General features: G+C 38.9%; 1 protein-coding gene across 3 annotated transcripts in view; it reads left to right on the top strand.

The window, feature by feature from the left end:
• Positions 1-25,879, top strand: part of trmt44 (tRNA methyltransferase 44 homolog) — a 73,783-nt gene extending 47,904 nt beyond the window's left edge. For 2 of the 3 annotated variants that reach the window (XM_072573615.1, XM_072573526.1), the window contains 2 exons: positions 8,983-9,099; positions 10,581-17,380. In XM_072573615.1, coding sequence (XP_072429716.1) covers positions 8,983-9,099; positions 10,581-10,819 — 356 coding nt within the window. In that variant the 3' untranslated portion in view covers positions 10,820-17,380. Of the gene's footprint in view, positions 1-8,982; positions 9,100-10,580; positions 17,381-22,321 lie in introns of those variants that run through there. The other variant, XM_072573710.1, reaches the window with a different exon arrangement.
• Positions 25,880-27,704: the final 1,825 nt, after the last annotated feature.

Here is a 27,704-nt window from a genome sequence, read left to right on the forward strand (position 1 = left end):
GAAAAGGTTCAAAACAGATTTACAAGGATGTTGCTAGGATTGGAGGGTTTGAGCTATGAGGAGAGGCCGAATAGGCTGGGACTATCCTCCCTGGAGAGTTGGACGCTCTCCCTAAGAGAATCACAAGGGGCATGGTTAGGGTGTGTAGTCAAGGTCCATTATCAAGAGTAGGGGAGTCCAAAACTGGAGGTCATAGGTTTAAGGTAAGAGGGGAAAGATTTAAGGGACGTAAGGGGAGACTTTCTTCACCTAGAGGGTGATGCATGTATGGCTTGAACTGCCAGAGGAAGTGCTGAAGGCTGGGTACATTTGCAGCATTCAAAAGGCATCAAGATAGATATATGAATCGGAAGGGTTTAGAGGGCCAAATGCCGGCAAATGGAACTGGATTAAATTAAGATATCTGATTGACATGGATGAGTTGGATGGAAGGGTTTGTTCCTGTGCTGTACATCTCTATGACTCTAAATGCATGGATGCCAAATTTCAAATACAGAGGAACCTTGATTATCCGGCTTTCGATTATCCGAACAAAATAATCCCCACTTGTGTCGTTTGGATAATCAAGGTTCCTCTGTAATCTGAATTTGTATTCCAGGAGAAAAGCGGTACTGATTGATAGACAAGTTGACCCTGATTGGGAGCACCTCAGTCAAAGAGAAAACAGTAGAAAACCACATGCGCCCAAGCCACTGAGTAATTCAAGCAAGGCACAAACATTGAGCATTTTTTTTTGTAGAGAAGGGCTCTTGCCAATGAATGTATTTCACTTCCAGCAAGCGTAAATGAGCCATTTTATGAGCTTATTTGATTATGATAAGTTGGAGCAGCTATTATTACACTCTCAGGATTGCATGGAAAGAGTTGTGCAGTCCTGGAATCATGTCTAACAGTAAGCAGTTTGTTTCTTCCCTACTATTTTCAGACTTATGAACTGATCTCTAGCGTATTAGTATTGATCTTTCTCTCCACCTCTTTAGTTGTAACATTTTCTGCATTCTGTTCTTTTACCCTGATGTATTTCAACAAGGTATGATTTGTATGGTTAGCATGCATTCCAATATTTTCACTGTATCTCAGGACATGTGACAAGAATAAATCAAATCAAGCACAAGCTGGTTAAGTACAATTTGTTTTCTCATCTAGACAATACCTTGCAATAAAGAATGACTTGTTTCTACACTAGAAATGAAATCTTAGAAGAGTCCAATGCATGACCCACAGTCTCTAACAGATGTGTAAACAGTAGTTAGGTGATTGGAGGATTGAGTTGCCATGCGATAGTGTCTCTGTTGACCTTTAAGTTCAGCTTACCACGAGCAATGAGTCTTAATGTATAGATCCTTTCCAAATGCTTTCTCTCCACTTCGGGCAGTCTTGGGCAAGGTTCCCAAGTGTTGAAGGGAATTTTGCACTTTTCAAGGAGGCTTTGAGGGTGTGCTTGGAATATTTCCTTTGCCCTCCTGAAGCTCACTTGCCATATTGAAGTTCTAAGTAGCGTGCTTGGGCAAGAGCTTAGAACAATATGATCAATCTAATAGAGCTGACTGAGCATGGTCAATGTTTCGTTTTTGGTGATGCAGGCCAGACATTAATATATCTTTCCAATCAATGGATTTGAAAGATCCCGCAGAGGTAGTGCTGTTGGTACCTCTAGGACTTTGAGACACCTGCAGTACAGAAAGGCAGGCATCTCGGCTGGTTTATAGACCATTAACATGATGCAGGTTTGAAGTCCTGGTCTTCAAATAATGTCTTCCTCAGGTGACTGAAAGCAATGTTGGCATACCGAATGAAGAATAGGGCGTGTTTTTGGTCGACAGTAGCTCCTGTTTGTTGAAAAGTGGTCAACGTTATCCCAGGCCTCATCAAGAATTTTGATAACTGGGAGACTGCACGGCAGGGGTAGTTGTCTTACATATGTTTAGTATAAAGTCTATGTTCTCATGTGCTTCAATGAAAGTGGTGACATTGGCTTGGAGCTTGGCCTCTGTGTGACTGTGGATGCAAGCATCATTTGCATTCTATAGTTCAAACAACAAGGGTAAAATGATTTTGGAGTTGGCCTGCAAGTGCAAAGGTTGAGCAGATTGCTATTTGTTTTGTAGATTTGATCCACCCTGATGTAGAGCATGCTAAAGATGAGGTGGAGTACTGCAGTAACAAAGATTAAAAAAAGAGTGTGATGTGATGACATAACCTTAATTGCTCCCAATCAGAATATTAATTGCGTCTGTGGTAGAGCTGTCACTTAACATCACCTCCATGTCATCATGGATCAGGTGGAGGATGCTAATACTTTGGGGACAGCAGAAGCAAAGGAGGATATTGTTTTGTCCCTTGAAGGTGACAGTGTTGAAATCTTAGTGAGGTCTTAGTTTAGTGTGCTGTTCCCTTCAGTGTTTTTGTAGTTGCCGCATGGTGAAGATCATATCCATTGCATTCCTTAGATGATGGAATCTGCATTGCAATTCTGGAAGGACACATTCAGCCACAGGGAGAAGACAATTGAAGAGGGTTGTTGTGATAGCTTTCCCTGTGACTGACAGCAGGGAACTGCCTCTGTGCTTACCACAATTGGATCTGCACCTCTCTGAGATAGTTACAGTTACAGGATCTCTGAGATTTCTTGGCATGCTCTCTTTCTTCCTGATAATGGAAATGAGATTTTATAATCACACTAATAGTGCTTGTCAGCTGTATTCCATCTGCTTCTGGTACATCGTTGTTTAACTGTTAAATGACTTTTCCTTCCTCACTAGGTTGGAATTGTTTTGAAATGGCAACAAATAGTATCCTGCAAGACCGCATCAAAGATAATTGTATTGCAGAGAGAATCTCTGTTGAGGAGGTATTTGAAGTGTTCCTTTTAGCAGGTACTGACTGATTCTGTCTTTATTGAACATCTCTCCATTCTTGGCCAGCAATGGAATGGGGCTTTGGATGCATGGCTGTAGGTGGCCTTGACTGTGTGAAAGAAACACACAATCATGGTTATTGACTAATAGCTGGATTTTCTGCATTTTCTATACCCATTAACTGTTCTTTTTGGTCAGTTTTCGTTTTGCTGAACTCCAGTCTTCAGTTGTTTGTAGAGCTGTCTCTAGTTCTCAAATTGAGTCGGTGTTTTTGGTTCAAAAATGCCTTACTCTTGCAACTTAACAGGACCTAGCTTTTCCGGTTATTCTCTTTGAACAATTCTTGGTCCAGTCACCAAGTTTCTGTTCGTGGGTGCTGACTACAGAGGCCTTCAAGAAAGTGGATGCTCTGCAATTCTGATTTACCGACAGTCGTCAGGTTAGGGCTCTAGAGTTTTTGAGTGCCTCAGAGTTGATTTTTTTTGAGGCATTGTTTGTATTATCAATAGTGCTTTAAAATAATATTGTTTAGGTGGTGGTGTCTCCAGCAGTCATCAACTGTTATGATACAGGTGATACATACATCCTTGGGGTACCTCATTCGGATAGTGATGTAGTTGAGTAAGTCCCATTGTTGATGGGAAAAATATTGCCATGAGGCCTTGTGCTTTCTCTCAGACTGAGCAGGGTGTTGGTTATGATGAGGCAGTGTCTTAGCCATTTTGTTAGTAGCAGGATACTACTACTGTTGGCTTTCCTTAGTCCCTCTCCGTTAAGTACTTGTCCCCAGCGGTCTCTGTCCTTTCCAACTCTGGTGTTGAAGAGCTTGTTGCCTTTTGGGACTTGGGCAAAGGACTTGATGTAGAATTCCTCTTTGAACTTGTCCTGCCTTGGGGCGCATGCACTGAGGAATATGGCACACTTGTTCTGGATGTGGTTCGGTTGATGGTCATGAAGCATCTGTTTATTCAGTCTTGGATACTCTTGTGGGATAAACAGCAGTCTTGTGACCCTTCTGCATAGTATTCTGTACCCTGTTAATTGTCAACAGTTGAAGGGACCATGTTTGATCTGCAAATAAGTGTGATGGTACACCCTTGCTTGTTAGTTTTGAGAGGGTATCAGGCTGCCTTGCAATTGCTATGACAGGATGCATCCTCGTGGCTCACTACATCATGGGCACGCTTATTATGTACAGGCTGCAGAAATACTCAAAAGTGATATCCCATTACTCTGTATTTTTTCAGTGACTGTTTCAGTGCAGCAGGAATTAACAAAATATTTCATCAATTACTGCAGCCAATTTGCATAGGATTCCACTTAGATGGTGAAAAATTTCTCCATTATACTGTTCCCACATATTGAAATGTTCGCATGCCATTTCGGCACTCAGCGTATTTACTGGTGTTGCTGAAAGAAGCCTTGGACGTCTGCACTTTGTCGCTTTATCACAGTAATCTATTTACATGTGCCACTATTTGTGAATCTTTATTCATTGAACTTGTTCATGCAATTGAGTTTAATTCAAAGTTTGGTAGAAGATTTGTAGCTCGGGTGCTCGTTGTCGTGGTTCTGTTCGCCGAGCTGGGAATTTGTCTTGCAAACGTTTCGTCCCTTGTCTAGGTGACATCCTCAGTGCTTGGGAGCCTCCTGTGAAGCGCTTCTGTGCTGTTTTCTCCGGTATTTATAGTGGCCTGTCTCTGCCGCTTCCAGTTGTCAGTTCGAGCTGTCCACTGCAGTGGCCGGTATATTGGGTCCAGGTCGATGTGTTTGTTGATAGAGTCTGTGGATGAGTGCCATGCCTCTAGGAATTCCCTGGCTGTTCTCTGTTTGGCTTGCCCTATAATGGTAGTGTTGTCCCAGTTGAATTCATGTTGAATTCATGTTGCAGCAGGACAGTCTCCGTTTCAGGCATAAGCCCTTCATTAGGAATGTGGGTGGAGGGAAGGGTGTGGAGGGGCTGAGAGATAAACAGGAAGAGGGTGTGCGGGAAGCCTTCTTCCTCCAGTAGTCTGGTGGCTTGGGTTTAGCAGTGAAGAAAGCCCAGGACTTGCATGCCAAATCCAAACTACCCAACAACTGGAGGAAGAATGCCATTATCTTCCTCTGGACCCTACAACTACACTGGCATCAACGTTAACTTCACCAGATTCCTCATTTCCCCCCACCCCATCCTAGATCCAATCCTCCAACGCAGCACCACCCTCTTGAACTGTCCTGCATCTTCCTTACCACCTGTCCACTCCAGCCTCCCCTCTAACTTATCACATCACCCCCCATCTGCATCTACCTATCGCTCTTCCGAGCTACCTTTTCCACCACCCTTCTATTTATCTCTCAGCCCCCTGCCCCCGCAATGCAGTGCTTATGCCCAAAATACCAACTCTCTTGCTGTTTGGATGCTCCCTAATCTGCTGTGTTTTTCCAGCGCCACACTTTTTGACTCTGATCTCCAGCATCTGCAGTCTTCACTTTCTCAAATCCTGGTCAGGTGGCTGCTGTGATTTGTGAAAACTCAAAAAAGGCTAAAGGTGATCACGTTCAGACATGAAATTTGCCCAACCTACCACAAATTACTCAGGAAAGATAGTGTCTCTCAAAAGTAAACAACAGGTTGAGCAAGCGTTTTCATACTTTCCATTAAGTATGCTCTATCATTACAAGTGAACAATGTTGTCATGTATAAGTTTCAGTGCTATTGCAATGTGGCCTGCACATCCCAATAACTAGCTGATTAACTCAAACATCATGTTCCTTTGGCTGTATGTATGAGGCCTACTAAACAGTCCACCCTTGTAAAGCCTAGTGATTTGGTAACACACTGACTGAATAAGTGAGTGTGCTAATAGATATACTTAAAACATAATGACTTGCAATGTGGTTCATTTATGTTTGCTGGAAGAAACATGTATACATACATAAGCATAAATAAGTCATTGGCTAACCTGGTACCACTTATTTAAGAAAGGTGGTAAGGACAAGCCAAGGAATTGTAGACCGGTGAGCCTGATGTGGGTGGTGGGCAGGTTGTTGGAGGGAATCCTGAGGGACAGGATTTGGAAAGGGATGGTCATCATGACATTGTGTATGGGAAATCATGTCTCACGAACTAGATTGAGTTTTTGAAGAAGTAACAAGACTGATGAGGGCAGACCGGTAGACGTGATCTATTTGGACATCAGTAAGGCGTTCAAGGTTCCCCATGGGAGACTGGTCAGCAAGGTTTGATCTCATGGAATACAGGGAGAACTAGCCATTTGGATACAGATCTGGCTCGAAGTTAGAAGACAGAGGGTGGTGGTGAGGGTTATTTTTCAGATTGGAGGCCTGTGACTTGTGGAGTGCCACAAGGATCGATGCTCGGTCCAAAACTACTTGTCATTTATATAAATGATTTGGATGTTAACAAAGGAGGCATAGTTAGTAAATTTACAGATGGCACCAAAATTGGAGGTATAGTGAACAGCAAAAAAGGTTACCTCAGATTACAATGGGATCTTGATCCAATGGGCCGAGCAGTGGCAGATGGAGTTTAATTTAGATAAATGCAAGGTGTTGCATTTTGGGAAAGCAAATCTTAGCAGGACTTGTACACGTAATGGTAAGTCCTAGGGAGTGTTGCTGAAAAAAAAAGACCTTGGAGTGCAGGTTCATAGCTCCTTGAAAGTGGAGTCGCTGGTAGATAGGGTAGTGAAGGAAGCGTTTGGTATGCTTTCCTTTATTGGTCAGAACATTGAGTGTAGGAGTTGGGAGGTCATGTTGCGGCTGCACAGGATGTTGGTTGGCTACTTTTGGAATATTGTGTGAATTCTGATTTTCCTTCCTATCGGAAGGGTGTTGTCAAACTTGAAAGGAAAGACCTACAAGGATGTTGCCAGGGTTGGCGGATTTGAGCTATTGGGAGAGGTTGTATAGGCTGGGGCTGTTTTTCCTGTAGTGTCGAAGGCTGAGGGGTGACCTTATCAAGGTTTACAAAGTCATGAAGGGCATGGATAAGTCTTTTTCCCTGAGGTTGGGGAGTCCAGAACTATAGGTTAAAGTGAGAGAAGGAAAAATGTAAAAGAGACCTAAGGGGCAGCTTTTTCCCCCATAGAGGATGGTGCATGTATGGAATGAATTGCCAGAGAAAGTGGTATGGGCTGGTACAATTACAACATTTAAAAGGCATCTGGATGGGTATTTGAGTAGAGGGTTTAGAGGAATATGGGTCGGGTGCTGGCAAGTGGGGCTAGATTAGGTTGAGATATCTGGTCAGCATGGACAAGTTGGACTGAAGGGTCTGTTTCCGTGCTGTACATCTGACTCTATGTCTCACTGTGATGTGGTGTGCCACAGGACCCAGTGCTAAGGCTCTGACTCAAATGAAGGGATTGAAAATTTAGTTAGACACAAAGTTACTAGGGAGTTATGTTGTGAAGAGAACATAAGGAGTATACAATGGGATAAGTATAGGTTAATTGATTTTACAAAGATCTGGCATTTGAATCAATTTTAGGATGATGAAAATTGTCAGTTTTGACAGGAAGAATAAAAAAGCATAATTTATAAATGCAGAAATATTGCAGAGGGATCTAATTGTCCTAGTGCTTAAATTGCAAGGGGTTAGTACGCAGAAAATAATTAGTGAAGATAATAGAATGTTATTGTTTATTACATTGAGTTGAATACAAAAGTAGTGAAATTATTTTGCAGGGCGTTGGTGAGGACCATATCTGGAGTACAGTGGGGACAGAATTGATATCCATTGCTAGGGAAGGATGCAGATGCATTGACAATAATACAGAGAAGGTTTGCTAGCCTGGTACTTTAACCTGATGGGTTGTCTTCTGAAGAAGCATTGGACAGGCTAGGCTTCTATTAACGAGTTTAAAAGAGACTGAGGTGATGTAATTGAAACATAAGATGTTAAAGGTTATTGACATGGTGGGTGTGAAAGGATGCTTCTTTCTATGGAGAATCAAGGGATTGTTTTGTTTAAAAATAAACTGCCAATCATTCTGGACACAGATGAGTTTCTTTTTCCTCAAAGAAGATTGATAGTCTTCCGAAGCAGCAGGTCTGGCAGCAACCATAGGGAATGCTGTCTGACTTGCAATATTTCTCCAGCACACTCTTTTTGTTTCAAATTTACAGCACTTGCAGTTCTTTACATCTTACTTTAGTGATCATTCAAAGTTTGGTATTCTTGATTTGGTCATAATGAGTGCTAGATGAAAAGCATCTTCAACGTGTGCCTTTCTCAGCAATGTTGAGCTATTAGTAGTCGTCATATTAATGGGCCCTTGTTCTGAGCTTCACTTGAATTTGAATATCCATTGTATCAAACTTGTGCATAGATTGGAAGCCCTCTGACAAGCTATTTGTTGATCTTGCACCAAGTTGCTACATAGGAATAAGCCATTTGTCATAAATGGTCTTTGCCAAAGCTAGTACTCCACCAAAGCATCTTTCACTTTTCTTCATCTAACTCTATTCTTCAGTTGTTCCACCTTGTGCTTATCATGATTCCCCTTAATGAACTTAATAAAATTGAGGACTGATGAAGTGGAGATTTGATGTAGTGTTTTCTTGAAAAACTTAATGCGGCTTACTCAGCTTTCTATTAATAGTTTGTTGGGTGTCATTGCTGCCTATCAATCAGTCTACTTAAGAGCTGAGAAAACTGATTATTTTGATTATTGTAAGTGAATTGAAGTTTGGCTGTCTGATGGTTGCAGAGCTGTGAAACCAGCATCTTTACTACCATTTTCGTGGGCCATCGTAAAGTAAAATTATAACCATTTATTTTAAGCTTTAATTTTAGACTTATTTCTTGAAATATTAAGTTTATTGAACTAGCTAACCTGATTGATTCAAAATTCAAGTGTGTATGTTGGTGGTTTAGGTATAAATGCCTACTTGATCTTTGTGAAATATTACCAAATTATAATTACCTAATGTCAAGCTGTTTATTGAAGTTTTATGCATGCAAACGTGTTGCTGTATTTCTACGTTTTAGCAGTAATTTGTTAGGAAGTTCTTAATCTGCTGTAAAGTGATCTAGAATGCCTTAAAATTATGACATTGCATAAATGCAAATCTGTGTTGTGATTTGAATTACCATTTGTAACTTTTTTTTTATCAGGAAGCCTGTCTCTTAAAAATGTAGCAGATCTTCTGGACTGTGATACATTACAAAAGTTAAAAAAAGAATGTGGAGGGTTACAAACCCTGTTGAGAAACAATTGTCAGGTGTTTGAAGGTATGGTTAACAGGTCTGACTTTATAATCACTCTAACCCACCCAGCTTTATTTTTCCCTCCGGTTTACATGGGTTCACAGCTTTATTTTTATTATGTGTGTGTTTATGTTTTATGCATTCTTATATGGTCATAATCAGGCAAAATATGATCAGAAACAAATAGTGATCAGGTTCAGCAATGATTTTTTTCTATCTTTGGTGTTGGATTTTACTTTTCTATTCATACCTATTCTATTTAAGCTTTAATTAATATAAATGAATGTTCTAATTCTCTATTTCACTGTCAACCATTCAATTTTTTATATTCCTAACTTTATGACAATGAGACAAAATCCCAAAGACATTTTTAGTCCTTCATTCTTTTCAAAAAAGTCGTTTTTTAAAAGAGAGTTGCTTCAAAGACCAAACAACTGAAGGTGTAAATTCAATGGCTGGCTGGCAAAATGTATCTATGACCAATAGAATGTAACACATTGAGGTGTGAAAGAAACTTCAGATGGTTAAGAGCATGGTTTAAGGCAAGGGACCGATGGCCCCTGCTAAACAGCAAACTACCCCTTTTCTCTTGAAGAATATGCAAGAATGAGGTGAAATGGACAGTTTCAACTCTAATCCACTTAAGATCCACAACTAGATCCACTTAAATTTTTAAATGTTGGTTTTCATTGATTGCCTCTGCCTTCACTTGCTTTAGGTCCAAGCTATGCCTTTCTTTATCTTCCTTCCTGTAAACGTAAGTCTTTGACCAAACATTTGGTCATCTAACTGAAAATTTACATCTTAAAATATTTCCAATTCTGTAAAAGTCGTCATCCTGAAATGTTAGCGATATTTCTTTTTCTCACAGTTGCTGTCTCAGCTGCTTGGTATTTCTATATTTTTTCAGACTTACAGCATTTGCAGTACATCATTTTTGCACAAGGGGTCAATGCATGATTTTGTACATGACTTTTACGAAGGTGATAACCCATTTAATAGAAGTAGTGAAGTTGAGAGAAATTTTATACTTAATGTCCAAAAGCTATCAAAAGAGACTTTTTTACTTAAAGTTATCCTCTGTTCACTTCTCGGAAAAAGAAACTTCTGCTGCAGCTACTTAAATATTTTCACTAAGAAAACATACAACATTGTTTGGTTCTGTGTTTGAAGTCTGTCGTACTGACTCTTCTCACTAGTGTAATATTTAATATAAGATGTTCGATAGTTGGATCTTGTTGATAAAAATATTACCGACAGACATAACCTTTTTTTTCTTCATCCAAACTGCAGAGACAAAGAATGGTCAAATTGATCAGATATCAGTTACTTCAATGTTTAATGCATAATGTTTACTGTGCAAAAGCAATTGTACTAAAACTCTTTATCAATGTACTCCGGTGTAATCACCATATAAACACCATGTAGAACTGGGTCTCAAAATGGATATGCAAAACAGTTGAAAATGTGAAAAAAACACATTTATTCTCTCTTTCCGTATGTAGTTGCCCATGGAAATGTTCAGATCCGTGACTGGTCAAAAGAAAAGCAAGACAAACAAAAAGAAAAGCACACAAAAAATCTATCACCAGATGAGAAAAGAAAATTACTTTCTGAAGCATGTAAGACACGTCTCTGCTGGTTCTTTGTAAATCATCCTGATGGATGCCCTCGAATTGCAGAAAAGTGTCCATTTGCACATGGAATAAAAGAACTGCGTTCTCGTGCTAATAGCAGAAAATGAATTAATATTGGTGTTAGATTAAAAGGAAATGTTCAAGAATAATATATACACTTTTTTTCAAAAGAAGAACTACCGATTCCAAATAACCAGTGGATCAAATGTTGCTGCAACAAAGCATCATCTGCCATGAGTTAAACCTTCCTTCATGTGTTTAGATTTTTAATATCTTTGTGTCTGGCAAGTTACTGAAAGTACAAGCTGATTATGGTATGAGGCAAACAGTCTGAGTGGACAGTTCCTCTTAACCAGTCCAGTTGAAAGATTGTGAAATTAAAAAAGCACAGAAACTGGAACAGAGGTTCAAATTCTCAATGTCACATCAAGTACTGGAAACAAAATGGAGAAGAGTTACTTGGGTTAGGGAAGAGAGAAAGAAAAGGAAAGTGAAATGGTGTATACTTTTTAAAAAATCTTTTGAAGGAATGAGATTCCAAATATATGATAGTCAATTTTAAGTACTAATGAAGTTGATTTGCAGTGTTTGATGTTAATTGCACCATTAAAAGTTGGTTTATTTCTGTAGAGAGACAAATCTACTTTGTGGTGAGTTCACGTTGTATCTATCATGCAATACATCAACTTCTAACTTTCATTTTGGCTCAATAGTAAGATAGTTTGCAAAACAACATTCTTGGAAAGCTAACAGCAGAGTGATGCCACTCTATCAGCAATTTCTGAATATCTGCATTTAGCTATCCAACTGCCTCTTGTCTGATGTTGCTGTACTATTTGCAAATAAATATCAGTGATTATTATTAGCCTCCTCATTTTGGCAATAGTATCAGGCCCAATGCTTTTGAATTCCACTTTTTCTGACCAGTTGTTTCTCATAATTAACTCCACATAAGTGAAAATCTTTAAAGAAATTTAAAATCAAAATGATTTTCCATCTGCATCTGTGATTCTGTGACAGACCCCTGGTCATCTCATCCACCCCTGAAGTTCTTTGACTGCACCCTTAAATAATCCTGCTACTACAGCCACGTCTCCTTCCTCAGCACCTGTCTAGGTAGCTTGCTTATCCAATATGGACTCAAGACAACATTTAGACCGGCTCAACTTGGACCAAACTGTGTCAACCGCTACCTAAAGTGCCTCTGAAGCCTACAGAAACATTTCTCCCTCGGGTTTCCCAGCTCACGGCTTGCTTTCCCAGACCTGCAAAGGAGCTGTACTGTTCTTTTCCTTGGAAGGATCCACACCCTAAACCAATGCTTTTTCTCCACCCTACTGGACATCAAACAGCATAAGTACACCAAACTCTCGTAATTACCTCCAGATTGAGAGCACCTTAACCACTCCAGATCCTACCCCTTACATCCTCCTGAATCCACCGGAACCCATAAAGTACACAGTTGCTCCTGCCAGTCCCACTGTCACAGAGGATCACATTATTTCCATCAACCAGGCCGCCTCCACAACTGCTGCCAATGTCATGCATTGCACCATTACTCCTGCTGACGTCACTGCTGATCACATGACCGCTTCCATACACATACCCAGTCTGGCAACATCTCCACCCTTGCTCCCAACTCCAGTTCAACACGAGACCCCAGACCCAAGCCCTCCCATCTCCCCCAGACCTGCCCTCTCACTGAGGACAGTCAGTCTTCAGCAACAGACTCGCCTTCATTCCACCATGCCCACATGTCAATGCATTTCGCACATGTCAAGATGTTGAACTTTTTTTCCCACTGCCTCCACCTCCATGCCTAAAGAATTCTTTAATAATAATTTGGCAAAAATGTTTGTTCCCTCAAGTTTTGATGCAAAATTGTGTAGGCTGAATTTGTGTATTACGGTTACAAGGGAACTTCTATATCCTGTGAAAATGGTGCTCCACTTTGAGATCTAAGTGCTTCCAAGAAATGATTAGCAAACCCTACCTGTTAATTGTTTTAGTTTACTGGATTCATGTCATTTTAAAATGTTATTTTGTTCTTCAAAAACAATAGGACATTATATTGCATTTCATTTTGTTTTTTTATTCATATGGGAGGTGGCATTATGTTATTATTACTGGACAAGTAATCCCAGAGATGTGTGCAAATGCCCTGGGGACAAGCAAACTCAACATGGCAGGTCGTGAGGTTTGAATTCCATTAATAAGTGTGGAACTAAAAATAAATCCATTGTTGACCATGAAATCATTGTTGTAAAATTTAATCTGGTTCTTTGATGTCCTCACCTGGTCTGACTTATGTATGACTCCACTCCAGAGCAATAGCATTGTGATTTACTCTTAAATGTCCTCTGAAATCACCTATAGAGTCTAATAAAGTTATTGGAAAAGACACTGGCGCGCACAGTACTGTTGGTCTGTAATTTCCTCCTTGCTAACATCTGGAATTTTCAGCCAAATTTGGAGAGACTTTTTTCCTTCTGTTTTATCCTCGTGGGATGTGGGTGTCACTGACTCGGCCAGTATTTATTGCTCATCCTTAGTTGTCCTTGAGAAGACAGTGGTGAGCTGCCATCTTGGACCCCTGTAATACATTTATCATTGGTACAACCGCAACTACAATTTGATCTAGTGAAGGAACAGTGATATATTTCTAAAAGAGGGTGGTGAGTGGCTTCAAGCAGAACTTTCAAGTCATGGTGTTCCAATGTATTTGCTGTTCTTGTCCTTCTAGATGATAGTAGTCATGGGTTTGGAGGCTGCCGTCTAAGAAACCTTGGTGAATTTCTGCTGTGTACCTTGCAATTGGAATGTACTGCTGTTGCTGAGTGACAGTGGTGATGTGAGTGAAAATTTGTGGATAAGCCAATCAAGTGAGCTGCTTTATCCTATATTGTGTCTTGAGTGTTGTTGGAATTGTCCTCATCCTGGGAAGTGGGAGGTTTTCCATCACACACCTGAATTTTGCTTTGCAAATGATGGACAGGTTTTGGGGAGTCATGATGTGCGTTATTTTTTGTAGTATTTGTAATCTCTGTAACTATATAGCTAGTTCAGTTTCTGATCAATGGTAAACCCAAGATATGGGTAGTGGACAATTGTGATGGTAATCCAAGAGCCAATGGTCAAATTCTTTCTTGCTGGAGATTATCATTGCATGACACTTTTGTGGTGTGAATGTCACTTGCCACTTTTCAGCCCAAACTTGGGTCTGATCTAGATTTTAGCGGACATGGACTGCTTCGGTACTTGAGTCTTGATTCATGCTGACCATTAAGGAATCATCAGCGAGCATTCCCATTTCTGACCTTATGATGGAGGGAAGATCATTGAAGGAGCTGGAGATGGTCGAGCGTAGGACGTGCCACCCCAAGGAACTCCTGGAGCTAAGATGTCTAACGTCTGACTGCTACAACAATCTCCCTTTGTGCCATGTATGGTGCTGACCAGTGGAGAGTTTACAGTTTTCCATTATCTTCAGTTTTGCTCGGGCTCTTTGATGCCACATCCAGTCAAGTGAAGCCTTGGTATCAAGGGCAGACACTCTTGCTTCACCTCTGGAATTCAGATCTTTTGTCAGTTTTTGAAGTAAGGTTGTAATAAGGTCAGGAACTGAGTGGGCCTCTCAGAATCCTTACTGTGTGTTAGTGAGCAGGTTATTGCTAAGCAATTGCTGCATGATCAGTGTGATCAACAATGCTATCATTTTACAGATGAGCAAAAAAAGACTCTCAGATCAGTAAGAATCAGTTTCGTCAGTAGGTCTGTGGAGAAACGGTTAACGTATTGAGGCCAATGACTTCATCAGAAATTATTCTGAACAGTTACATAGAATTATCATCCGAATGGAAACATTAACTGTTTCTGTCCATGGATACTACCAAACTGCTAAGTTTCTCCAGCACTCTCATCATTAAAAGCAGAGGTAAATTGATCTGTTTAACACTCAAATATAAGCAAAATACTGTGGATCCTGAAGATCTGAAATAAGAACCGTTCTGGAGAAACTCAGCATGTCTGACAGCCTCTGTGGAAGTGTTTGCTCTGTATCAGAGTGATGGGGATTGGAAATGTTAACTCTGTTTCTCTCTTCAGATGCTGCGAGTCCTACTGAGTTCCTCCAGCACTTTTCATTTCCATTTGTACTAAAACGAGTGAGGCGAGGTTTTTTTTTGTTGTCTAACCTTGCCTGGGTAACTATCTACTAACTGCTGCAGAGCCCCCTGAACTATCTAATTTCAATGAGATTTGGAGACTACTGGGTGTAGGGAAATTACCCATTGGAATTGTCAAAATCCTGACCAGTTGCCTTAGAGTCTGCTGTACTAGCGATTGTGTAGAGTCCAGCAGAGTAGAAATTGTGACCTGACCTTAGGAAACTCTATGCCATGATATCTGCAGAATCTTTTAGATCTGGTTTGGCATTGTAAATTTCAACTTGTACCTCCTGCTAATTATCACATTTAAGTTGGGCTGTCAGCATCAGAGGTAACATATATCGTACAGATTTATTCCATTTCAGCAGTCGAGTTAAGCGGATGTTATGTTTCTGCCTGCTATATTAATGCAATCTAGGCAGATTCAGACTTACCTGCACAAAAGATCAGAAAGCTTCAAGCAATGTTCCTTGTTAATAATTCACTCATGGAACATGGATGTCACTGCCTGACCCAGCATTTTATTGCCCATCCCTGGTTGCCTTTGAGAAGTTAGTACTGAGTTGCTGCCTTGATTTGCTACAATTCATTTGGTATAAGTACAGTTAAGGAGGGAGTGCCAGGAATTTGACACAATGACACTGAATTAACAACAATATGTTTCCAAGTCAGGATGTTGTGTGGCTTAGAGGAGAACCTGTAGGTCATGTTGTTCCAATTTATCCATTGCACTTCTCATTCTAGATGGTACTGGTTGTTGGTATGATCTGAGGATTTTTAGTGAATCTTTAGTGCATCTTATTGATAATACACCCTGCTGTTACTAAGCATTGGTGGTGGAGTGACTGAATGTTTGTGAATATGGTGTTAATTGAGTGGCTACTGTTTCCCAAACCAATAATCCTCATGTTGTATGTGACATTTTGTACTTGTTCAATGATCAGTTAATCCCAAACATAAAACTGGCCACAATCCCCAGTCAGAGTTGGCTTGTTTAATGAATGCTCTTCAAATTGTGTTCATCTTCTTAGACTTCGGGAGGCATGATTTAGAAGTTCTTTCATACAGAAAGTATTTTCTGAGGAACTGTGTACCAATAAAATGATCAAATTGTTCAGTATAGTTTTTTTTTCTTAAATAATTTGCAATATTTTATATGAGAAAATTCATAGATGTAGGACTGTGAATATCCTTAAGAATTTATTTTTTGGCAATAAGCCCATTTTAAGCTGTATAATAAATCTACATTGGGTTATTACTCAAATACGATTAAGGCTACCAATTAATAGAATAACGAATAGAAACAATCTTCTGTGATATGCCTGATTATGATTTTCCACAGAAGAGTTTATATTTGTGATTGTACAAATTAATTTTTGGCTGAGATCTGAAGTGTAACCTAAATGGAATTCTCCCAGCCCTGTTGCTAAGTTGCGTCTGGAGATTGAAACAAACACTTGGAATTTAAAAAAAGTAGCTGTGTTTTGGAAGAAATGGAGATTTGAGTTTGGAGGATGTGTCACCTCCTGAGCTACTTACTCAATGAATTCTTTATGTGACAGATATAAGATCTGTTAAGTTGTTAATGTCAGCTGTTTTAAATCTTCAAACATATTGTGCCTGTGAACAAACTTGTTTTAAATTCTCACCTTTGTTTGCAATCCCCCCTATGACCTGGCTCCTTCTGTAATACTTTATAGACTCAGAAATTCCTTGAGATATCTGTACTCTTCTGATCTGGTTTCTTGAGCATTCCCAAATTTAGTCAGTCCCCCTAAACGTGGCTGTGTCTTTAGTTTTCTAAGATCTAAGCTCTGCAATTCCAATGCCTAAAGTGATCCATCTCTCTTCCCAGCATTTAAGGACATCTTTAAAATCTACCTCTTTCAGAAAGCTTTTACTGTTCTGTAATTATATCTGCTATAGCTTTGATGTCAAATGATGTTTGGTAACATCTTCGTAAAGTACTTTGTGTAGTTTTACTGCCATATGAATTCAGATAGTTGTTGCTACTGGCTATCTAAAACAAAACTTATTGTACAAAGTCAATCCCTGACATTGATGGCAATTTAAGTATGTTACTGTTTAGGTAACTGCAACTGGGCATCCTTACTTTTACCGTCATCTTGTTCTTTTTTTTAAAAGAAGGAACAATACTGAATATATGGTGTTAAGTGATTTGAAGATCTGATGACTTGGGATAGAATGTGAAAAGGGCTTTCACCAACAGGAAACGCCAAATTTATGACTTGCTCTTAATATGCAATTAATATGTTTAATAAATTTAACATTCACAGGTTAGACCAAGTAAATTGGTTTTGTAGCAAGCTGCAACACTCATTGTAATCTTAACTGTAAAAGAAATATTTGTCAGATGAATGTGTGTCCTGGATTCTTTTTTAAGCAGGTAAATTGTTAACAATAGGATCCCATTGTCTTGGATGCAGAAGACTATGAAATTAGGTTCATCCAATTTACCTAATAAAATGGTTTTTAATACTATTCTGCAAATCATAAGTTGTGTTCTAGTTATAATATGGAGAAGCACCTATATTGAGTATTCTGATGTTTTGATTTTTTTTAAGTTCCTTTGTAGTTTATCTATAGACCATAAAATGGAGAAGCAGAATTAGGCCATTCAGCCCATTGAGTCTGCTCCACCATTCAATTGTGTTATGTTTCTCAACCCCATTCTTCTTCCTTCTCCCCGTAATCCGAGTTTCCCTTACTAATCAAGAACATATCTATCTGTGTCTTAAGTACACTCAATGACTTAGCCTCCACAGCGTTCTACAGCAAGGTGTTCCACAGATTCACCACCCTCTGGCTGAAGACATTTGTCCTTATCTCCATTCAAAAGGGTTATGCCCTCAGGTCCCAGTCTCTCCTACTAGTGGAAACATCATCTCCATTTCCACTCTGTCCATGCCTCTCACTATTCTGCAAGTTTCAATCTGATCTCTCCCTCATCCTGTTAAACTCCGAATGCAGATCCAGAGTCTTCAGCAATTCCTCATATGATGAGCCCTTCATTTCCTGAGATCATTCTTGTGAATCTCCTTTGGATCCCCTCCAATGTCAGTACATCCTTCCTAAGATATGAGGCCCAAATTTCTCTCAGTATTCCAAATGTGACTTGAGAAGGGTTTATACAACCTCAGCAGTGCATCTCTGCTCTTCTGTTCTGGCCCTGTTGAATCAAATCCTAACATTACATTTGACTTCCTAACTATCCATTGAATCTGCATAGTTACCTTAAGAGAATCCTGAACTAGAACTCCCAAGTCCCTTTGTGCTTCAGATTTCTGAAGCCTTTCCTCATGTAGACTCTTTTACCTACTTCCCAAAGTGCATAATCATGCACTTTCCCATATGTATTCCACTTGCTACATCTTCGTCCACTCTCCTAGCATGTACAAATCCTTCTGCATCTGTCCCGATTCCTCAACAATATCTGTAAAATCTGCATAGGCTGTAGGTAGAGGTTGAATAATCCGAGAAATTGATGTACTGTGCCTGGTTATATTCAGTTTTTATTTAAGAAATGAAATATACATATCCTTTAAAAAAGTTAAGAACTGTTGTGATTATGAATCTGCTAATTATGAAGGAGTTGGTCGTTTAGACTTGAATGTACCGGATCCTTCACACGGGCTGACTGAACTTTTGGAGGCATTATATTCTAGTCTTCTGGAGAACTGGGAAGGTTAGACATTTTCTCAACAGTAAAAGGACAGGACAAAGCATCTTACAGTGTATTGTGTGTTGTTCTCCAGATGCATACAATGAATTAGATGAGTATTTATTACCTTCTCCTGTATGTCTTTGTTTTCTGGTCTCCCATGCAGCCTCCCATCCTGTGTTGTGTGCCACAAGATTTTTCTAAATATTGCTTCCTACCCTTCCTCACTGCAGGCAATGCGCTCGCATGTAAGTCTCTTCCAATTAAAGATTCTTCCCTGTTGATATGAAGAGGCTTAAGAGAAGATTCTCACTTTTTCATTCTCTTTGATTGAAATGTTATAGCCATAAATAATTCCAAGCAACGGGAATGGGGTGTCCTGTCAGTGAGCTACACTATTTCCTATTGCTACCCAAGGCTACCCTTTCAAAATGTCACTTAGAAAATCGAAGCTTCTCAAATGGTGTTTACAGTCCTGAACAGCAAGCAATCTGCAGAACTGACAAAGCAGTTGACACTTTATAAAAGAAAGTCATAGTTAAGTTAGTTATTCAACTTGATAAATTCTTTGCAAGTACAGTTTTTAGATTCATGACCTTTCAATTTATTTTAAATTACTAACTTGACGAGTAAAGTGTTCTTATTTTAAGCTGGAAGGGTGTACAAAGTTTGATTTTAAAATCACTCCTCAATGTATTCCTCTTAATTCACTTAGTCTTTAATTAAAATTACTTGATAATTCAAACATCACCAATAACTCCCAGTTGGCATATTGCTTCATTCGTCTAATTAGATTAAATCAAATTTGAGTGCAAGGTTTTGAATTATCAAGCCTTGATTAAATGGAACAGCAGATTTTACAAGAGTAACATTCTCCAACATTGGAGGTTTTTCTTTTGGTTTTATTGATATCTGGGGCTAATTGGGTGAATAACACTTCATGAGGTTCTTCCCCCTGAATATCCTCCTCAAACTCCTTTGTACTGTAACCAACAGAAAATCTGTCATGGACCAACACAACTGGATAAAATTTTAGTAAGAAACTTTAAAACATTTCTATTACAAATATGATTTTTGGTATATTCAAATAACTGGTCTGGTTTTAATAATACAGTCGAAGGTAGGTTTATCTTAAAGCTAAACATTACTCAGATAACCACCCAGTTTTAAATAACTGAAAATGACTCTAAAACATGATACAGAACCATTTGTTGGTTACATTGTTGTAGGATACTAAGTTTTCAGCAACATTTAAAAAAAGCTTTTAAAACCCATAGATGAATATCATTTGAGTTTTACAAAGCTTAATTTCAGATGTCTTTTCAAAAGTTGTCACAGAGGCCCATTGTCTAACTGAGTTGTATTCAAACAGTTGGTTCAAGGTTAAGTTGCATTGTTGGCTCATTATATTAACAGCAGTACATTGTTTCAACCGGCAAGGGTCCTGAAAGTTCAAGTCAATTATGAAAGAAGTATTCTTTGCTTATTTTGGTTTACAATAAAATATTTGCTCTGAAGATGAGGCAACATTAGCTGCGCTTTCTCTCCGCAGATGCTGCTAGGCCTACTGAGTTTTCCCACCTTCTATTCTGAAAGAAGTCTATTACCTTGCAAAGTTTGAAAAGTACATTCAATTGAAACTAAGATGTTTTATTGACAGTTGCTGCTGGCATAAAGTAACAACAATTCACCTTTTTATGTGGATCTACAATATATGTGCATATAAGAAAGAGTTAAATAAATGACAGGAACTTAAGTTTCTGTAAATCTGAAACTACTGTAAATATTTCTTGATGTATTCAAAACAACACACAAGGAATTATTAAACAGGTATTTAGACAAGCAAGTATTCAACAAAGCAATAGATATGTTTCTATCCAATTCTAATTTTAGTTAGACTGCTACAAATACAATAACATATCTTTTATCTCAGTTGAATATATTGCCAGAACAAGGAAACCAGTGAGCAGTCTAATCGGCAGGCTATTCTACATGGAAGGGGTGAGACATATAAATGGAATCTAGGTTTAAAGCAATGTAATAGCAGAAGCATAATATATTTAAAGTTATTAGAGTTTAAAATTCTACAAATGACTCTTGTCAATCCCCCATTAAAGTATTTTTTTGCACAGCAAGATTAATATGGGATCACACAGAAGGAGGTACAGTGGATAGATCACAGTGGGGAGTGAGGGAAGAATTTGAAACATATGGGAGGAAGTCCCCATGGACTGTAAATGCCATCATAGAAGCTGGTCTTATAATCTAATTGTCTATGTTGTAACTTATTTGTGATTCTATATAATGTTATCAAGTTGAAGGTGTGTACTGTACCTTTGAGAGAGTGAAAGCTGTTTTGCACAGAGCTTGCACGCACCTGTCATGTAACCGACTAGCAGTCTGAGTGTACTGGAAATTTGAAAATATGTAACATTTGTCTGTGAAACACATACCTGAGTTTTGGTTGCAATTTTTACAACAATTCGAATTGAACCAATCAGTTTAAAGTATGCCCTAGGACACTTAAACCCCATCTATTTTGAATTTGTTTTGCCAACATCAAACCAATGAGACGATCCAATGCTGGGGATATAAAGAAGCAGACGTTTTGACAGAGAGAGAGACTAACTGCCATCGCCAAAGTAACTGCCAATAACACACACTGTCAAAAGTAACTTTTATTTCTTTTGAAAGACCTTTGCAATGGAAGGCATCCCAGAGTGAGTTACAGCCAGAGGAAGTCAGACGCCGATGACAACAGCCGAAGTGTAGTTTTGAAATTAAGCTGATGTAACTTTAATACGTGTTTATTTGAACAGTATATTTTATAGAGTGCAAGGCAGACAATAAATTGTTAAGACAATGGAGGCTTAGAGTTGTAAATAATTGTTTTTTATGTTCATTTTTGTTATTTTTCTTTAAATAGTGGAATTTTGGGACTTCTCTGTCAGTCTAACAGATTACGAGGCATAGTGCCACTATTTCTATGAACTCTTCCTGTAGCATAGAGTAACACAGAATGCCTCCCATCATGTCCAGACCGACACTTTTGGAGCACAGTCTAGATAATTTCACTCCCACATCTCATTCTTTTCCCATATACTGGCCATGAATTTCTATTTCAAATACTTACTGAAATCTTTTCTGAAATGACTAGAAAGTCATCAGGTATTGCACTCCAAATTCTTATCATATATTATATAAAAGGACTTTTCCTTATGTTGTATCTGGTTCTTCTGCCAAATTTCTTAAACCTGTGCCCCCTGCTTATTGAACTTTTAACCACTCAAAATGGTTACTCTGTATTTACTTGTTTATTCAAAACAGATATTGAAAACCTCTATCAATTCTTCTTTGCTGTAAGGAGAACAGCCTCCGCTTCTCCAGTCTTCACATTGTAACATTGACTCCTCCTTTCTGGAACCACTCTAGCAAATCTTTCATCGATCCTTTCCAATGCCTTCACTTCCTTTTTAAAGTGTTAAACCCAGAATTGGCAATAATGCACCATGTGCGGAGTGTAAACTCTTTTTTTTAATGTAGGTAATTATGTCAGGTTTTGCCAATTGTCACCTGCTTCATGTGTATCCACAAACTCTGACCACCACAGAAAAGTCACCAGCTGGAATATGGTAGAATATTCTTTGTCTGGATGAGTGCATCTCCAACAACACTAAAGTATTTAGCAGCGAATTTGTTCTTATAGTGTTTCTTTATTTTCTGTTTCTTCCCTTTATTCTCACTTCTTTATCTTTTTGCAGTCATTCCTCTTTGTATAAATCAAGCTGACAACTGTCATTTCCTGCCAGTCGTCACTTCGAGTGGTCCAAAACTCTCAAAGCCAATGGATGTGGAAGCCAATTACAGATTGATTGGATTTATTGAGGGGGTGATGTCTTCTACTAAAGCTGGTCGAGGAGATAAATGTTGGCCAGAGCATCCCACACTTCAAAAATAGTACCGTGGAAGAATTGGTATGTGGAGCTTTGGCCTCAGTCTTGTGATCAGGGCTCATTTTTTGATCAAATTGGCTGTAAGAATGCTTGCAATGAATGGAGTGAACCCTCAGTATATGGGAGTCTGGATGTCCATGAATCACAGAAAAATCGCCTGCAAGTACAGCAGGTAATAAAGAAGGCAAATGGAGCTTTGCCATTTACTGCAACAGGAATAAAGTATAAAAGCAGGGAAGTATTGCTGTACAGGTATTAGTGAGACCACACCTAGAATATTATGTATAGTTTTTGTCCCTTTTCTTCTTCCCCCCCCCCCCCCCCCCCCCCACACACCTTGAGGAGGGTTGTAGATGCAATAGAAGCAGTTCAGAGGAGGATCACTAGAATGATTCGAGAAATAAGAGCTTTGTCCATTGAAGATAGATTGAGAAGGTTAGACCTGTACACGTTGGAGTTTAGAAGAATGAGAGGAGATTAATTGGGATACGTAAGATTTTAAAGGTGATTGACAAAGTAGACATAGGATGTTTCGCCATGTAAGGCAATTCAGATGTCATAATTTTAATAGATTTAAAACCAAGATGAAGAGAAATTACTTTTGTCAAATCTATGGAATTCTCTACCCAGAGTGTGGTAGATGTTGAGGCATTGAATAAATTTAAGGAGGTGATAGACATTGTCCATTAGTAATGGGTTGAATGGGTATTAAAAACGGGCAAGAAAGTGGCATTGAAACTGAGGTGAGATTGGTCATGATCGTATCAAACAGTGAAGCAGACTTGAGGGGTGAAATTGCCTACTCCTCTTAGTTCTTATGTTTCTCAAGCTGTGATGTTTCAATTAATTATCATTTCCACTTATAGTGGCACACTCGAGAAAAACTCTTCAGACATGAAATCAGCAAATATCATTTAGTAAACACAGATGTCTCCATTTTTTGTTTAGCGAGGCCACTTGGAAATTATTTTGTTGATTGTTTCCAACATTTTTTTTCTGGAAAATGAGAACACCTGGATTCTCTTAACTGTTTGCTCACATTTTGTAATGTGATGCAACATTCTTTTGGACAAAAGATGAGTGATGTTCTTGGGGGAGGGAATTTTATCTTTTGAAATGGTATTTTGTCTCCGACTCTGCTGCAAACAGATGCCCCAATGAGAAAAATATATTTCTCTGCTCATTTCTACAGAGGTTGTGTAATTAGTCAACTTAAGTGGCTTAATGTCTGCTACTTGTGCAATAAAGTTGGATTTTTAATTTTACAGCAAATAAACTATCCACATGCACAAAATTAAATATGTTGCCATTTTATTTTCCCATGTTTGTTTGGAAATTTGCTTTAATAACATTGCTGCAATAGCTGTAAAGAGCTCTTTCAAGTATATTATGGTGGTGGTGCAAAAGGTCTGAGAAGTTACTGGCCAATCTTCTGTATAAATTGCTCGTCCATTAACCACCATCCTTTAAATGAAAAACTCTATTTGGTCACTAGAGGGTGCTAGACCACAACATAGGTTTAACGTTGCTCTCTGGTTTTCTCATCTACCAGGTGTCATTATGTTCTGAACTGAATGGTCCCTGGTGTTTTTGCAGAGTCCTAACCTCACAAGGCAGGATATCAGACACACAACCTGACACTTTAGTCTTTCTGTTTAGAAGCATTAAATGTGGCATTGCGTAAGCTTTTAACCTTGATTTTAACTCGTTCTAATTACTCCATTAGTATGCAGACATTTAAAAAGGCTGAGTCAGTCCAGCAGTAAAAATTAAGACCCTGTGTTTCGTTTTAACAAGAATTTTTTTTTCTCTATTTATAATAATATTACATACTCTAGAATACTTGAATACAAATACCGAAGTCAGTAACCAGAGAGCACTGCAGTGTTGCAAAAATGTCTGTTGCTGGATCTGAATTTTGAAAAGATTTGTGCATATTAGAAATGAATGACAGAATCGAGCACAATTAAAAGAAGACTCCAAGACAACCCAACACCTTACAATTAAATTAGTACTTTTGATGTGTAGTTATTGTTGTAATGTACAAAAATTGACTCTTCACCTTTTTCTTTATATATAATCTATCCTGCTCAATAATCTGCACTCCAAAAGGTATCTAAAATATCAATAATAGTGGAATTCTACTGGAGGCAAAATGGATTATATTATTGATGTACATGCAGTGTTCGCTACGTTCTCAAGCTGCTTGCTGGCTTAATTCAAACAGAAGCTGAAAGTCATTGATCATTAAGTGACACTATCAATCAGTTGGTTCTTGTTTTATTTTACGCATTAATTTCATATTGTTATTTGTTTATCTATTCTTAGGTATCCTTTAATGTCTTATGGTTGCATCATTGTATCAATTTCTTCAGTATCATAACTCATTTGTTTCAGAATGTGCAATTTGGAATTTAGGACCTGGGTTTATTTAGCCAAAATTCCAGAGCATTATCTGTCTGACTGCTCTCACGCTCTGTGACCTGAGAATCCCACAAGTGACTGATAACTAACTTCAAAACAAAACATGCCTTCTTTAGTAAATGGATGGCAAAAACAACTCTCCTGGGAAACATTCATGGATATAATCCTCCAGTCTGGAAAGCAACCATTCACTAGTACTCTGATTCCTGTTGCCAAGCCAATTTTGTGTCTGTGCTGCCATTGTATCTTTCATTTGATTCCCTCTAGCAAGACTGTTATTGTCAAATGCCTTTTGAACTACCATATAAAGTAAATGGCCTGCATTATTTTGATTAACCCTCCATTATTTCATCAAATAACTTAAGTATGATTTGCCTTAAATCCATAATTTAATTATTTACTCACTAACCTTTTTTTTGAAGATATCATAGAATCCCTACAGTGTGGAAACAAGTCATTCGACCCTACAGGTCCATAGCGACCCTCCACAAAGTAACCTACCGAGGCCCATTCCCCTACCCTATTAGTCTACGTTTACCCCAAATTACTGCACTGAAACTACATATCCCTGAACATTATGGGCAATTTAGCATAACCAATTCACCGAACCTGCACATCTTTGGATTGTGGGAGGAAACTGGAGCACCCGGAGGAAACTCACACAGACAGAGGGAGAATGTGCAAATTCCACAGACAGTCACATGAGACCGGAATCGAACCCAGGTCCCTGGTGCTGTGAAGCAGCACTGAGCCACTGTGCTGCCGTGTGCTTTCTGTGCTCATCTTTGTTCTCTTTGTATGAACATTTACATTTGCTGTGGTTTGTTTTTTCTATCCCACTTTAACCTTTTGCCATCCAGGGAATTGTAACTTGGATACTTCATCTTTCCCCCTTCACTGGAATATGTTTACTCTGGACCAACCCATCTCCATTTTGAAGGCCTCGATCATTTATTGGATATTTGACTCCAGTCCACATGGGACAGATGCCTTTTAATTCATTTAAACTACTTCTATTAAATATTGTTACATATGATGATTCCTTGTGTTTTTTCATAAACTTGCTTAACCTGTTTTCCTCATGGGAGCCCCAACTACTATCCTTCTGGAACTATAACCGTTTGATTGGTTGGAGGGTTGGAATTCCATTTGCTGCCAGATAGATGTTCACCGTCTCTATGCTAAAGCCAAACAGAGCATTATAGAGTCTTTTGTTAAAGGTTAGTGGCTATTTGTTCATGGGATGTGAATGTCGCTGGAAAAACCAGCATATGTTGTCCATCCCTAAATACCCTTGACAGCAGTTAAGATTCAACCACATTGCTGTGGGTCTGGAGTGAAATGTCGGCCAGACAAAGAAAGGATGGCAGATTTCCTTCCCTACAAGACATTATTGAACCAAATATTGTTTTTTTTTAAAATGATAATTGATGGGAGATTCATGACACCATTTCGGAGACATGCTGCCAATTCAAGATTTAATGATTAATTGAATTTTAAATTCTACCAGTAGCTGTAATTTGAAATTATGTTCCCAGTGCATTCGTCTGGACCTCTGGGTTATGAGTCCAATGACATTGCCAGTATTAAAAACAAAGTGCTAAGGAAACTCCGCAGTTCTAATAGTATCAGTGGGGAGAGAAAGACTTTGTGTTTCGAGTCCAGTGTGTCACTACTTCTTATGGACTCATTTCATGCTTAACTTGAAAAATTTAATTCTATCTGTTTCTCTGCAGATGCTGTCAGACTTGATAAGTTTCTCCAGCACTTACCATTTTTAATCCATATTTCTAGCATCTACACTAGTTATCACATTGTCAGCTTCTCCTAATTCCCTTCCCTTCGATCATTTTTGTTACTACCATAATGTAGCTCCATCAGCAACTTGTATTTTATCGAACTAACCTTACTCGCCCTACTGATTTATATATGCTTTCCAAACTCGTCTGATGCTTCTTATTTGTTCCTGTCTCATCCTTTCCTTCCCAAACTGTTCTTTAGTGCTACTTGTCTTTCCTAATCCTTCATATGCAACTTGTTTCTCCTTTTAAATATTTTATCCTAGTGCTTATCCCCCTGTGAGATTTGTTTAAACCCTCTCCCACACAAATAATAAACCTTCCTCCAGGAATACTAGTCCTAAGTTTTTAATGTTGCTGATATCACCTTGAATAGGTTCTTATTGCCACAGAACTGGCCTCACTGTCCCAAATATATAAGCTTTTACCTGCTTGCACTGCCTCTGTAGCCACCCACTAACCTGTCTTATCCTAGTATTTTTCTGTTCTTTCATTTACCAGAAAATTATGATGAGAGTAATGTAGAGAGTACTTTCTGTAAGTCTTATACTTTAATTTCCTTCCTAGCTCATGAAGCTCTTCCTGCAGAATCTTAATCCTTTCCTTTTCAATGCAATTGCTCCCCACTTGAATCACCATTTCTAGCTGTTACTTCTCTGGCTATCGAAACCCCTACGACGATAGCGCTCCTACAAAATGCTGCACCCTTTTGTGCAGTCTTCTGCGTTGTGCGGGCTGTAGACTGCACTCCACTGAGATATTGTTACCCTTGTCGGTGTCAGTTCTGAAAAGTCTGTTTCGGTGTCAGTTTCAATTTGATGGTTCCCCGAAGGATTTCTGCATCTCGTTCCTCTCCCCACTTTTCTTTATGGCCACCCTCTTATAACTGAAAATGTGTTGCTGGAAAAGCGCAGCAGGTCAGGCAGCATCCAAGGAACAGGAGAATCGACGTTTCGGGCAATAAGCTC

This window comes from Chiloscyllium punctatum, chromosome 1, assembly GCF_047496795.1.
Source record: "Chiloscyllium punctatum isolate Juve2018m chromosome 1, sChiPun1.3, whole genome shotgun sequence".
Lineage (NCBI taxonomy): Eukaryota > Metazoa > Chordata > Chondrichthyes > Orectolobiformes > Hemiscylliidae > Chiloscyllium > Chiloscyllium punctatum.